Raw genomic sequence first — 14493 nt, forward strand, 5'->3', positions numbered from 1 at the left:
AATGTAGGCAGTGTTGCTACCTCTTGTGATTTTATTGAGTCTCACACTTTGGTATTTTTTTCCTTAAAGCCTCACCTCCTGGAGTCCCGTGATTATGTGAGACTTGCTTTCATTTTAAAAAATAAGTGTCTAATCCACGTAGTGATGGAGGGCTTGAAAATGTGACCTCCTAAAGGCTCTAAACACAGCAGGAAAAGCAAAAGGATCCAAAACGGATCATTTTAAATAGCGTGTGATTTTTAAGTCAATCTCATGATTTCTGAGGACCTCATGCTTTTTGAACTCGGGGTCGGCAGTGCTCTTTGTGGGCAGGAGGCTCCCAGTCCCAATAGTCCCCTGTGCAAATCCCAGCTCGCTTCTAGGCTAGGTGATTTCTTTCAAGGGGCATCTTGCTTTGCTAATGTATTTAGATACTAAAGGGGAAGTCCTTTGTTCTCGGAAAGCAATTAATTTGAAGATGTTCTGTTGGGTCTTGAGTGTGCTTGGAAGAAAAATAACGATAAACAATGTCTTCCAAATTCCTTGATGTCGCAGCCTGTTTAGGGCAATGTTTTAAACCTTCCCCACTCTCTGAATGGGGAATTGGCTCTGCTTTCACATAGTGAAACAGGGCCTGCTCCAAAGAGATTACAGATCTAGTGGCCCTCTTCTGCGCAGGCTGCCAAGCCACGTGCTATCTCTTGTGGCGTTGGGCAGACGTCACTGGGGAAAGTGCTGCAACCCATACATTCAGTTTGCAGAAACCTGAGCCAGGGATCCAGCAGTGAAACTGGAAGGAATTCAAGACAAAACTCGCCCCATGCAGAAGCCAGCCCCAGCCCCATGCATCAGCTGATCCTACTTATCTCCTGTTGGAGGGAGTAAATACCATTTAGCTTTGCATACAGCTTGCACTGGCCGTCTGCTGGGGGAATGACCCCCGAATGAACGTGATACCTTCCTCCCCTCACACACAGCTGCACTTCTTGTATCAGAATGTAAAGTATCTGCAGCCAACTCCTTCTAATATCAGGGCTTGTAAGTAAGGTAAGGGAAAAGATGGCTGTGTTTTATCATACTGAATGGATGAAGACTGTAGGTCCGGTCCAGAAGCCTTCTCTGGATTTAGGCCCTGATCTTGCAAAGGGATTCTTGCAGGTTCTGCCTCTTGCACCACAGAGGGGGTGTGTCACTTTGGGAACACTAACTGCCATTGGTGAGCAGTCTCTCACAAGAGTGTGCTCACTGATGTCAGTGGGGCTAGGGGTGCGATTTACTGCTCACCAGTGTGAACAAGGGGCTTGCAGTCGGCCCTGCCTCCTGTGAAGCATCAAGGAAAGAAGTCGGACCACTAAACCCGGAGGATGGGGTGGAGATTAAAGATAATCCAGGCATGGATAATCCAGCTTTAGGTTGGATATTAGGAAAAACTTTTTCACTAGGAGGGTAGTGAAACACTGGAATGCGTTGCCTAGGGAGGTGGTGGAATCTCCTTCCTTAGAAGTTTTTAAGGTCAGGCTTGACAAAGCCTTGGCTGGGATGATTTAATTGGGGATGGGTCCTGCTTTTGAGCAGGGGGTTGGACTAGATGACCTCCTGAGGTCCCTTCCAACCCTGATATTCTATGATTCATGGCCCAACACCTACACAGATGCTTTGCCTCAGTTTTTAATCAGGGTAATGAGGAGCTCAGGGGTAGTGGCAGGGCGGCTAATGGAAATGAGGATTTGGAAGTAGAACTTACCACATCCAAGGTGGAAGTCAAACTCAAGCAGCTTAGTGGGACCAAATCAGGGGGTCTGGATATCTCCATCCAAAAATATTAAAGGAACTGGCACATGAAATGGCAAGCCCAATAGCAAGGATTTTTAATGAACACGGGGGTTGTACCCTATGACTGGAGAATTGCTAATATAGTTCCTATTTTTACGAAAGGGGGAAAAAAGTGCTTGAGGAAACTACAGGCCTGTTAGTTTGACCTCAGCTGTATGCAAGGTCTTGGAACAAATGTTGAAAGAGAGAGTAGTTAAGGACATAGAGGTAAACGGTAATTGGGATAAAATACAACATGATTTTACAAAAGGTAGATTGTGCCAGCTCAATCTGATCTCCTTCTTTGAAAAAATAACTTTTTAGACAAAGGAAATGCAGTGGATCTAATCTCCCTGGATTTCAGGAAGGCATTTGATACAGTTCCACATGGGAAATTATTAGTTACATTGGAGAAGATGGGGATGAATATGAGAATCAAAAGGTGGATAAGGAACTGGTTAAAGGGGAGACTACAATGAGTCATCTTGAAAGGGAATTGTCTGGCTGGAGGGGGAGGTTACCAGTGGAGTTCCTATGGGGTCGGACTTGGGACCAGTCTTATTTAATGTTTTCATTCATGTACAAAAAGTGGGAATGTGCTAATGAAATTTGCAGATAGAATCAGAATATCAGGGTTGGAAGGGACCTCAGGAGGTCACTCAAAGCAGGACCGATCCCCAACGTTTTTTGCCCCAGATCCCTAAATGGCTCCCTCAAGGATTGAACTCACAACCCTGGGTTTATCAGGCCAGTGCTCAAACCACTGAGTTATCCCTCCCCCCAGTGACCATGAAAACTGGAGTAATGGAAATGGATGAAATTTAGCAGTGCAAAGTGCAGGGTCATGTGCTTAGGGGCTAACAACAAGAATTTTTGCTATAAGCTGGGGACATATCAGTTGGAAGCAACTGAGGAGGAGAAAGACCTGAGAATATTGGATGACGGTGAGCTGCCAATATGATGTGGCTGTGAAAAAGGCTAATGCAATCCTAGGATGCCTCAGGCAAGGTATTTCCAGTAGAGACAGGGAAGTGTTAGTACCATTGTGCAAGGCACTGGTGAGACTTCATCTGGAATAGTGTGTGCAGTTCTGGTCTCCCATGTTTAAGAAAGATGAATGCAATTGGAACAGATGCAGAGAAAGGCTACTAGGATGATCCGAGGAATGGAGAACCTACCTCATGAGAGGAGACTCAAAGAGCTTGGCTTGTTTAGCCTAACCAAAAGAAGGCTGAGGGGAGGTACAATTGTTCCCTATAAATACATCAGAGGGATAAACAACAATGGGTGTGGGGAGTTATTTAAGTTAAGTGCCTTGTTGACAAGAATTTATGGATATAAACTGGCCATCAACAAGTTTAGGCTTGAAATTAGATGAAGGTTTCTAACTGTCAGAGGAGTGCAGTTCTGGAGCAGCCTTCCAAGGGGAGCAAAGGGTGGGGGGAGAACTGGCTTCAAGACTCAGCTTGAGAAGTTTCTGGAGGGGATGGTATGGTGAGACTGCCCATGATGGCATGTGGCCCATTGATGACTGCTAGCAACAAATATCCCCAACAGCCAGTGATGGACACTAGGTGGGGAGGACTCTGAGTTACTACCGAGAATTCTTTCCCAGGTGTCTGCCTGGTGGGTCTCACCAACACGTTCAGGGTTCAACTGATCACCACATTTGGGGTCAGGAAGGATTTTTCCCCCGGGTCAGACTGGCAGAGACCCTGGGGGATTTTCACCTTCCTCTGCAGCATGGGACAGGGGTCACTTGCTGGTTTGAACTAGAGTAAATGGTCGATTCTTTGTAACTTGAAGTCTTTAAATGATGATTTGAGGAGTTCAATAACTCAGCCAGAGGTCCGGGGTCTGTTACAGGAGGGGGTGGGTGAGGTTCTGTGGCCTGCGATGGAGGTCAGGAGGTCAGACTAGATAATCACGATGGTCCCTTCTGGCCTTAAAGTCTGAATCCAATGAACTTTTTGGCATCATAACACAGCACATGATACTGCTAGTAGTTGAAGGCAATGGGAGTTTTCCATGCACCAGGGACTCCTGAGGTGGCAGAAGGTTAAAGCTATGCTTTTCCTATGAGGTTCCTTCTTCAGACACACACTGACTAAAATTGCTTTTCCTCTGCCCTGTAGATCATCATGCTGAAGAATGACATTCACCACTGCAAAGCATCAGGGATATTTCTGCGCTTGGCAGCTGGAGGTCTGATTGCAGACAATAACATCCATTCAAACTGCGAGGCGGGGGTGGATATCCGGAAGGGAGCCAACCCTTTGATACTGGTAGGTACATTCTCTCAGCCTGGATCTGTCTGAAGCTCCTCCTTTTTGGGGGCCAGACAGGCACCAAACATTCCTGTCTGAACTGCCCTGGAGAGTCACCTTGGGCTTTAAGAACTAAAGGATTTTGGCTTCTTGCCCCAAGTCTAACCCTTTTCAGTTCTTCATTAGTGAATTCTGCCTCAGAATAATCTGCTTGATTCAGAGGGCCTCCTGTTGGACAAGTGTATTTCATTTGACATTGAAATGATGGCTCAAGGCAAACAGGCTATAGGGCTATTTAAATAACCTCCAAATGTCACCTACCTTGCAATTGCTCTGCTTAGGGAAAGAACAATTACCTACAGGGCATCAGGGCATTCTCCTCATTCTAAATATTCTATCAAATGGACATTGAAATATAGCAATGAAGTCACCTATGCAATCATGTGATAAATCATGCAGTCATGTGATAAATTACACCTTCCACTTTGGATCAGCTCACCTGCCTTCTGCCCACTGTTCCATCTGCCCTGGGGTTTAATCTCAAACTTCAAATCTCTGAGCAGCAGCCACTAATGGGGGAAAAACCCCAACCAGCCCTAGTAATGCGTCCTCTTGCCCTTCCGATGTGGAATTTCCTCCCTACGTTGCCGTGAGCCGACTTCCACAGTGTTGTTATTTATTAAACATTGTTATTACAGTCGCACCCAAAGGTCTAAATCATGACTGGACCCCAGTGTGCTGGGTGCTGTACAAACACTGCTTCCAATCTGAATTACCTCCCCAAGGCTGCGCTGGCCCAAGCCCCAGGATGGGTAATATTCAGCCCTGCGCCAAGGTCAGGTTTAAAGTCCAATATTTTGCAACTCTGCAGCACTTGAAACAGGAGCTTCCCATTGGGAAGAGCTGAGCAGCCAACAGCTCCCATTGCTCTCAGCTGGGGAGAGGGGAATCCCCATTGTTCTCAGTGGGAGCTGTGGGGCACAGAGCATTTTTGAAAATCTGTCCCATAGCTCTTCTGTCCTTCCTTCCCTCACCCTGTCTGCCCCGGGATCAGCTTAGATTGGGCCCTTATCCTGTCTGTCAGCACGCTGTAACTACTCCTTTGGTTACAGGGAGCACTCAGATGACGTAATGAGCTGAGTTGATGCAGGACCAAAGCTGGCTGACCTGGGCTGTGTTCCAGGGCTGCCAAGAAGTATAACATTCTTGCGTAGAGCCGGAGAGATCTTTATATGGAGGAAACGGGAAGACTGAGCCTGACACACTCGCCGTCCTTGCTCTAAGCGTGCTCATCAAGCTCTGTTTATCCCTCTGTTTTTGTCCCCTGAAAGAGCCGGTTGCGGTAAAGGCAGCGTGTTGCCATTTGAGTGCACCTAGCAGGACATCTGCCTGTGTCGTGATTAGGTGGTGGCCCCATGTATGTGCGTGAGAAGCATGCAGGTGTATTGCTCCACTCAAAGATCGTGCCCTCCATGGACCAAACAAAATCCTTTGCATTTCAACTGTACAGGACTGCTCTCTCCAGCAGCGGGGAGGGCTCCTGATTGGTTCAGGAGATGTAGAGCTTTCACTTCCATGGTGCTGCCAACAATTCATATTAGGGCTGACCAATGTTTTTTCCCCTCCTCTGCTGGCTGTTTGGTGATGGTCGACCTGGTAGGCACATCACAGAGAGGCACTGCCCAGCATGGCACCCTAGTTGGGTGTCCGCAGGCCTGCTGGGGATAGAATGGGCATGAAGACCCTCCGGCCCAGGCCTATCCAGGGTCAGGACCCATTGGCAGGGCAGGGTGGAGATGGCTGCAGTGCTGCTGTAGCAGCTGGGTAGACTCCAGCTGGGTAGAGGGGGGACTCCAGTCGTGCCAGAGTTATAGATCCAGCATCTGTTTAATAGGCAACAGGTTTAATACAAACAAGAGGAAGTGCTTTTTCACAAAATGTACAATTAACCTGTGGAACTCATTGCCAGGGGAAGTTATGAAGGCCAAAAGTATAACTGGGCTCAAAAAAGAATTAGATACGTTCCTGGAGGATAGGTCCATCGAGGGGTATTAGCCAAGATGGTCAGGGATGTAACCCCATGCTCTGGATGTCTGTAACCTCTGATTGCCAGAATCAGAGAGTGGGAGATGGGGTGCATCACTCAATGATTGCCTGTTCATTCCCTCTGGGGCACCTGGCATTGGCCACTGTGAGAGGCAGGATGCTGGGCTAGATGGACCATTGGTCTGACCCAGTGTGGCAGCTTTAAAGTTATTTCAGTGAGCACTAAATTTATGCAGGAAAATTAAAAGTGGAACAGGACTTTGGTCTACTAAAGGGGTTTCTGTTTTTCTGACCGCTCCTGGCAACTGGGTCCATTGTCCACATCCCTCTCCATACAAGCTGCCCATCTCTCTCCTGCAAGCTCCTGTCGTGTACTTGTCTGAGTGATCTCTTCCTGTTTTGCCTTTATTCTCTCCGCATGTGCATAAATGAAACTGCAGTGTAATAAGATACACAGTGGCCTTCGCTCAGGCATTGTTGTCCTTGGCAACGGAAAAGGCATCATCCGTAGCAATCAGATCTACGGGAATAAAGAAGCTGGCATTTATATTCTGTATAATGGGAACCCCATTGTGAGGTATGTTATTAAGCAATGACCTCTCTTGCTCCCTCCTTTCATGTTTGTCTCCCTCACTGTATGTTTTTCATGTACTAACCTCCTTCCTCAGGTAAGGAGCAGAAATATCACTGTCATGGGGCTTTTCTCTGGCTGCCTCTGTCCCCCAGCAGCTCCCATGTGCAGTTCTCTAATGCTGACCTTTGATTTCAAAGGGAACCGGGCTTGCCGGTGCTGCATTGTTCAGAGAAGGTGGCAGCTGGACTCAGAGTCGGGGGGAGTGAAGCAATCGATCGTCAGACAAGTAATTGCCATTCTGGTTTGTCTTCCTGCTGAAAATCCTCCTAGCACCTTATTTCTTTTGGAGTTTGCTGATTACATCCGATCCATTTGAACAGGAGTGTCAGAGCCTGGCAGGTTTCCTTCAGACTAGCAGAATTCAGCTGACTTCATTCTTTGGCTGTGGTTCTTCATGAACTCTTCCTACATGCAGTACATAGCTCCTGGTGAGGAGGGGGACAGCGTGTGCTGTTTTCCAGGGTGTCTCCTGGCTCCATAGAGCAGAGATTGGATCATGTGCTAATCTATGCTGGGACTGATCCAGACACAGTGCAAAATCCCCCCAAACATGTCACAGACTCCCCAAGGCCAGAAGGAACTGCTGTGATCATCTTGTCTGACACTGATCATGTTCTGAAGCCTCTCTGTGTCCATCCCCCTCTGCCCCCTCATGCACACCCACCGGGCAACCCTGCTGTCAAAGCACAGCAGATGGGTAGTTTGATTAGTCATTAATGCTGGAATTGAAAAGTGAGCTCTGGCCTCCTCCCCCCCAGGAGAGTAATCTTTTTAGCCTTGATCAAATGAAAGGGCCATCTCCTTTGGGTCATATCCTGCCTTCGAATTGTGCATGCAACTCTGCTAGCATGGGAAGCAGAACGTTCCCCCTGAGGGCAGGGCATGGAGCCTGCAGGGCATTGCCGCCTGGACAGGTGGTTTCCTGGCATGGGAGTGAGAGGGTGCACTCCCCTGGTGCATGGCTCCTGGTGAAGGTGACACACATGAACCAGAGTGGCCTCCCCCTTAAATTTGACCTTGCTGCTCTCCCTGGTAAGAAGCATTTCAATGTCTGGTGCATTCCAAGGTGGGGCAGGGGATGGATCTATACTCTGCGCCTGCCAGAGTCAGTGGGCACCTGGCAGAAAAAGGGCACGGCCTAATGGTACATCTCTCCTGAGGGGAAACGGAAAGCCATGCAGCTCGTCAAGTCCTCTTCTCTTCAGAGGTTTGCCCTGGTCGTTTTGGTCAGAATGGCCCTGTCCCTTGCTGTTGGGATGGTTGGTTGCTGCCCTCCCACCCCAGACATGGCTGCATTTAGTATTATTATTTATATTGCAGTAGAGCCTAGAGATCATAGAATATCAGGGTTGGAAGGGACCTCAGGAGGTCATCTAGTCCAACCCCCTGCTCAAATCAGGACCAATCCCCAACTAAATCATCCCAGCCAGGGCTTTGTCAAGCCTGACCTTAAAAACCTCAAAGGAAGGCGATTCCACCACCTCCCTAGGTAATGCATTCCAGTGCTTCACTACTCTCCTAGTGAAACAGTTTTTCCTAATATCCAACCTAAACCTCCCCCACTGCAACTTGAGACCATTACTCCTTGTTCTGTCATTTGCTACCACTGAGAACAGTCTAGATCCATCCTCTTTGGAACCCCCTTTCAGGTAGTGGAAAGCAGCTATCAAATCCCCCCTCACTCTTCTCTTCTGCAGACTAAACAATCCCCGTTCCCTCAGCCTCTCCTCATAAGTCATGTGTTCCAGTCCCCTAATCATTTTTGTTGCCCTCTGCTGAACGCTTTCCAATTTTTCCACATCCTTGTAGTGTGGGGCCCAAAACTGGACACAGTACTCCAGATGAGGCCTCACCAATGTCGAATAGAGGGGAATGATCACGTCCCTCGATCTGCTGGCAATACCCCTACTTTTACAGCCCCAAATGCCATTAGCCTTCCGGGCAACAAGGGCACACTGTTGACTCATATCCAGCTTCTCGTCCACTGTAACCCCTAGGTCCTTTTCTGCAGAACTGCTGCCGAGCCATTCGGTCCCTAGTCTGTAGTAGTGCATGGGATTCTTCCGTCCTAAGTGTCTTTGTTGAACCTCATCAGATTTCTTTTGGCCCAATCCTCCAATTTGTCTAGGGCCCTCTGTATCCTATCCCTACCCTCCAGCGTATCTACCACTCCTCCCAGTTTAGTGTCATCTGCAAACTTGCTGAGGGTGAAATCCACGCCATCCTCCAGATCATTAATAAAGATATTGAACAAAACCAGCCCCAGGACTGACCCTTGGGGCACTCCGCTTGATACCAACTGCCAACTAGACATGGAGCCATCGATCACTACCCGTTGAGCCCAATGATCTAGCCAGCTTTCTATCCACCTTATAGTCCATTCATCCAGCCCATACTTCTTTAACTTGCTGGCAAGAATACTGTGGGAGACTGTATCAAAAGCTTTGCTAAAGTCAAGGAATAACACGTCCACTGCTTTCCCCTCATCGACTGAGCCATTTATCTCGTCATAGAAGGCAATTAGATTAGTCAAGCATGACTTGCCCTTGGTGAATCCATGCTGGCTGTTCCTGCTCAATTTCCTCTCCTCTAAGTGCTTCAGAATTGATTCCTTGAGGACCTGCTTCATGATTTTTCCAGGGACTGAGGTGAGGCTGACTGGCCTGTAGTTCTCCAGATCCTCCTCCTTCCCTTTTTTAAAGATGGGCACTACATTAGCCTTTTTCCAGTCATCCAGGACCTCCCCCGGTCACCATGAGTTTTCAAAGATAATGGCCAATGGCTCTGCAACCACATCCGCCAACTCCTTTAGCACTCTCGGATGCAGCGCCCCTTGGACTTGTGTTTGTCCAGCTTTTCTAAATAGTCCCGAACCACTTCTTTCTCCACAGAGGGCTGGTCACCTCCTCCCCATGCTATGCTGCCCAGTGCAGCAGTCTGGGAGCTGACTTTGTTTGTGAAGACAGAGGCAAAAAAAGCATTGAGTACATTAGCTTTTTCCACCTCCTCTGTCACACAAAAGCTGTAGCTCACGAAAGCTTATGCTCAAATAAATTGGTTAGTCTCTAAGGTGCCACAAGTCCTCCTTGTGGCTCCAACACGGCTGCTACTCTGAAACCTGTCACTAGGTTGCCTCCCTCATCCTAACTGAGATCAGGGCCCCATTGTGTTAGACACCACACACACCGAATGGGAGACAGTCCCTGCCCTGCGGCGCTTAGTCCACGTAAATGAGGGAAGAATGATCTTCCCAGGTGTAGAGGTCAGGAACAGAGGCACAGAGAAACTAGTAACTTGTCCAGCCTCTCACACACACACACGCACACAGTCTGTAGCAGGATCAGGAAGTGAATGCAGCTCACTTGCGTCTGAATCTATTGCCCTCATCTTCGGGAGCCCTTCCTCTTATTCAGTTCATACATAGGGACCAGAGCTTGTAAAGCATGTTGGGGTGAAAATTGCTGTCTCAATATACAATATTAGAACACTTAACATTGTGAAATAAGCTGCCATATTTCCTTCATTTGCCTTCTCTCCCTCCCCCACCCCTTAATGATGCTCCTTTGTTCGACTTTTAAGTAATTTGGTTTTTGTATTTTAAATTGTAATTACCATACTGTGAACTTAGATAAAGTGACTTTCTCCTGAATGAGCCCAAATTGAATTACCAAGTCTATTTAAACCACTTCAGTCACTGTTGAAATGCAGCCCACTCTGGGGTGGAATCTAGGATGGAATCCAGCCAGCATGTAACAGCTCATAGCAACACTACACAACAGTGTAGGCAAGGAGGGAAGAAAAATATTATACGGAATTGTAACTGCAAGGGATGTATAGTAGGCAAAATGTGATTATTCATGCTAATAATATGTATAATTAAGCCCAAATCTTGCAGTCCTTATTTAAGTAAAACTCCCACTAACTTCTCATTAGTCCACATTCTGTGCTGAGTGCAGAGCTGAAAGTATTATTTTGAGCTACTTGTAAAAATGCTTAAGTCTCGATTGCAGAACCACTTGTTCCAGGATGGGAGTTAGGGTTGGCAAGTGCAAGACCGATTTACTGTGCTGTAAAACACCAGGGTCAAGAGGGGGTCTCTTTTATAACGGATTATGGAAGTGCTCCATCAGACAAGTAGCAATTTATAAAATGGACCGGTCTTTGTGATGATGTGGCTAATAAGTCTGGAGAAAGACAGGCTGGAGAGCAAGTGATTCATTATGTGGCTTTCATTTTCTCCCTAGTCACAGTGTCACTGGCAGGTTGCTAAAGCAGGTTATAATCAAGAGCAATCAAGATCAGTTGTTGATGCAAGAGAGGAGGAAAGGGAACGAAGAGGCAGGGATAATTTACTCTCGGGTTCCAGTAGGGGAAGAAATTTTATTCTGCACAAGACAGTATTGCTAGCCCAATCATTGCTGAGTAGGCTGTGGGAATTTAAAAGAACCCTTGCCTTCGCTCCCCTACCAGTCACCATGCTTGATTCCCCCCGCATTTGGAAGCACTCTTGTTCCTACCAACCACGTCATTCTGTGCTGCTCGCACAACGCCGTGGGACAATGAGCCTTCCTTGGCTACTGCTGAAACCGAACCTGCTGCCCTGGCTCTATCCCTGTTGTGACTCTAAATATGCAGATAATAGGGATTGCCATGCCAATAATTGACTGAGTTAGCCTGTCTTCCAAACCCTTTAGCTGTCCTGACTGGCTGCCTGTAATTCAGACAGATGACTTCCAGACGTTAGGGTTGTAGCCAAAGCTCCTAGGCACTGAACTGCCATTGATTTTGATGCCTTTAGGCCCCTTAGCACTTTTTAAAGTCCCACTAGGTACCTGTGTGCATCTTTGGTGCCTAAATACCTTTAAAAATCTGGCCCTTAGTGACTTCGGAGCCTATGTTCCATTTTCCAAAGCACTTAAGTCAGGATTTAGGCTCCAAAAGGCCCAATCCTCAAAGGTATCTAGGTGCTGACCCGTTGATTTCAGTGGGAGTTAGGCACCGAAATGCCTCTGAGGATTAGGGTCTGAAATAATCAAGGGGCTTTTGAAAATAGGGCTGATGCTCCTAAATCACATATGTGCTTTTGAAGTTCTTACTGCAGTGGAATAGCTCTGTTTCCCTTCTCAGGCACTGAATCGCATGTGGGCAATAGGACATGAATGTCGCGGTCCCAGGCTGCACCTTTAAAAATACCCTTCTGTCACTTTGGATTTCGGCATAGCAGGGAAATGTGACTGTTAGACAACCAGAGGGTTACCCCTTTGGACATCTGAACGTCATTTGGATGCATCTCCTGGGCAAGATTTTGAAAATTCTTCTCAACAGTAACAGTGACTCCCATGAAACGTCAAATGCACAGCAAATGCGGGTACCATATCTTCAGCTTTTCAGTTCTTCTTGCGTTGCTCACTGTGTTTCTGTTGTAGTCATGGAACAAGGTTGGCTTCCTCCGGCTGTCAAAACTGAGCTGGGCTGACTAGGCATTAAGTGTAATTGAGCCTGGAGCGACTGCTTTGAATTCAAGCTGTGCAGTCGTGAGCACAGGAACTTCCCTGTGCACATACAGAAAACGGGAGGGCAGTGCCCCAGGCAATGCTGCTGTCAGGTGCCCAAGGGCAGGGAAAGCCCTTGTTTCTGGTTGTCCTCGGTGCTTTATCTGCACTTGGAGAAATACTGTTCTGTGAGTGCAATCTGATGCCCACTTTTAGAGAAAATAGCCCTGACCCCCTTGAGCCCCTGCATTCTGCCTCTAGGCAGGGATTCCAGTCGCTAGCCTGCTCAGTGATGCAGCCCAGATGAAACAAAGCACGTTAAACATCTCCCTAGAGCCCCCAGTGGGTCATTCTCTGGTGAGTTTGTTTGTGGTTTGGATTTCTGCACCTGGGTCCAGTGCTGATTCTCATCACTCTTTCTGGGTGGGCACTGAGGCAGGTCCTGGGTGAGGTTCTCTAGTCGGTAGATAGATTTTCCTTTTTGTAAACTCTAGGCTAAATTGTACGGGTTTAGCACAGCCCCTTGTAAGGGGTGCTGCACCAGCACAGTGCCCCTGAGAGTAACGGAGGGCTCTGTGCTTCCCAAAGTATCCCTTCTCTGCTAAGGAGGAGAACAGGTTTACTACAGCCCCTTCAATGGTGCAACCTACTCCTCACACAACCCGCTCTGCTGGACGTGGGGGTATGCAGAGTCCTGGCTATGTCTGCCCACTCTGACCTTCCTCTCTCCCTTCCCCAAGAGCTCCCACCAAGGGAAGGCCCCACTGACTGCAGAAACCATGATTCTGGGCAGCCCTTGCTCATACTGCCCAAAGGAGGGAGTGGGGGTTTAAAAGAGTTCTAAAAGAGCTGGCTGAGGAGCTCACTGACCATGAGGTCCCAGTGCAACACTGTGGCCAAAGAAACTTATGCATCCCAGGATTGCGTTAGCTGGGGAATCTCGAGCAGGAGCAGAGAGATTTTTACCTCTGTTTTTGGCACTGGTGCAACCACTGCTGGAATGCTGTGTCCGGTTCTGGTGCCCACAATTTAAGAAGGCTGTTGCTAAAGTGGAGAGAAAAGCCATGAGAATGATTAAAAGATTAGAAAACCTGCCTTGTATTGATAGACATAAGGAACTCAGTCTATTTAGTTTGACAGAAATAACGCTAAAGGGTGACTTGATGTAAGTACCTACATGGGGAACAAATATTTAATAATGGGCTCTCCAGTCTAGCAGAGAAAGGTGTAACGTGATCCAGTGGCTGGAAGTTGAAACTAGACAAATTCAGGTTGGAAATCGGGCATAATTTATTTTTATCAGTGAGAGCGATTAACCATTGGAACAACTTACCAAGGGCCGTGGTGGATTCTCCATCCCTGACAATTTTTAACTTCAGTTTGGGTGTTTTTCTAGGATTCCTGCTCTAGGAATTATTGTGGGGCAGTTCTCTGGCCTGTGCTATGATGAGCATGATGGTCCCTTTTGGCCTCTGAATCTATGAGGTGCTCTCTGCTGCCTCCCGGGTGGCTGCAGAGGGGCTAGCTACAATCTCAGGGCTTGTCTTCCCTGCACAGTTAACCTGAGTTATAACTCAAGTGTTGCCCCTAACCTGAGTCCCATCCACCCCCACCCCCCTGCCCCACTTCACTCGAGTGTGGTGGTGCTTTTCCCTCGAGTTGGCTGGTCCATCGGCTACAGCTCGAGTTAGCACAACTCATCAGCTGCTAACACGGCCACCCTGCAGCGTGGACGCAGGCTAGCTCCACTTGAGAGTTACAAGTCTTCCAGTGCCTTCCCATAATTCCTCCGGTATGCCCAGACACAACAGACAAATTCTCCCACAGTTCACTGGGAAAGAGTGCCTAGAGCGGCTCAGCAGAGTGCAGCGCAAAAAACCATGGGGTGGGCTCCCAGAAATCTCAGCAGCACCCCCGAGGGAGGAGCCAGCAGCCCCAGTGTTCTCTCGCGGTCAGGCCATTCTCAGGCGAGCGAGGTTGACCAGAGAGGAGTCACTCAAGTGAGTCTAACTTGCGCTAACTGCGGTGAAGACGGACCCTAAGGCGCTGGAGGGGTGACTATTAATACATGACTGTAAAGCTTGTAGCTTCTCACAGTAGATCATGTCATGCTGGAGATGAAGTAACCCTTTCCCATTCCACAGCATTGCCAAAGGCCTCACGTATCTTCTCTGCCTTCAGGCAGAGGCTCTTTTCATCCTGGATGATGACCCATCACTGCTAGGAGGCTATGGGATTTTGGCCCTGGTGGGGGACCCTTAAT

At 48.0% G+C, this 14493-nt stretch overlaps 1 protein-coding gene across 7 annotated transcripts in view; it reads left to right on the forward strand.

Moving 5' to 3' along the window:
* Window positions 1-14493, forward strand: part of FBXO10 (F-box protein 10) — a 78894-nt gene that overhangs the window by 27758 nt on the left and 36643 nt on the right. For all 7 annotated transcript variants that reach the window (XR_012159142.1, XM_073345729.1, XM_073345727.1 and 4 more), the window contains 2 exons: window positions 3927-4076; window positions 6545-6681. Coding sequence is in view for 6 of the 7 variants with exons in the window: in XM_073345729.1 (XP_073201830.1) it covers window positions 3927-4076; window positions 6545-6681 (287 nt within the window). In the remaining variant the exon portion in view is untranslated. The remainder of the gene's footprint in view (window positions 1-3926; window positions 4077-6544; window positions 6682-14493) is intronic.

Source organism: Lepidochelys kempii, chromosome 5 (assembly GCF_965140265.1).
Source record: "Lepidochelys kempii isolate rLepKem1 chromosome 5, rLepKem1.hap2, whole genome shotgun sequence".
NCBI classification, from domain to species: domain Eukaryota; kingdom Metazoa; phylum Chordata; order Testudines; family Cheloniidae; genus Lepidochelys; species Lepidochelys kempii.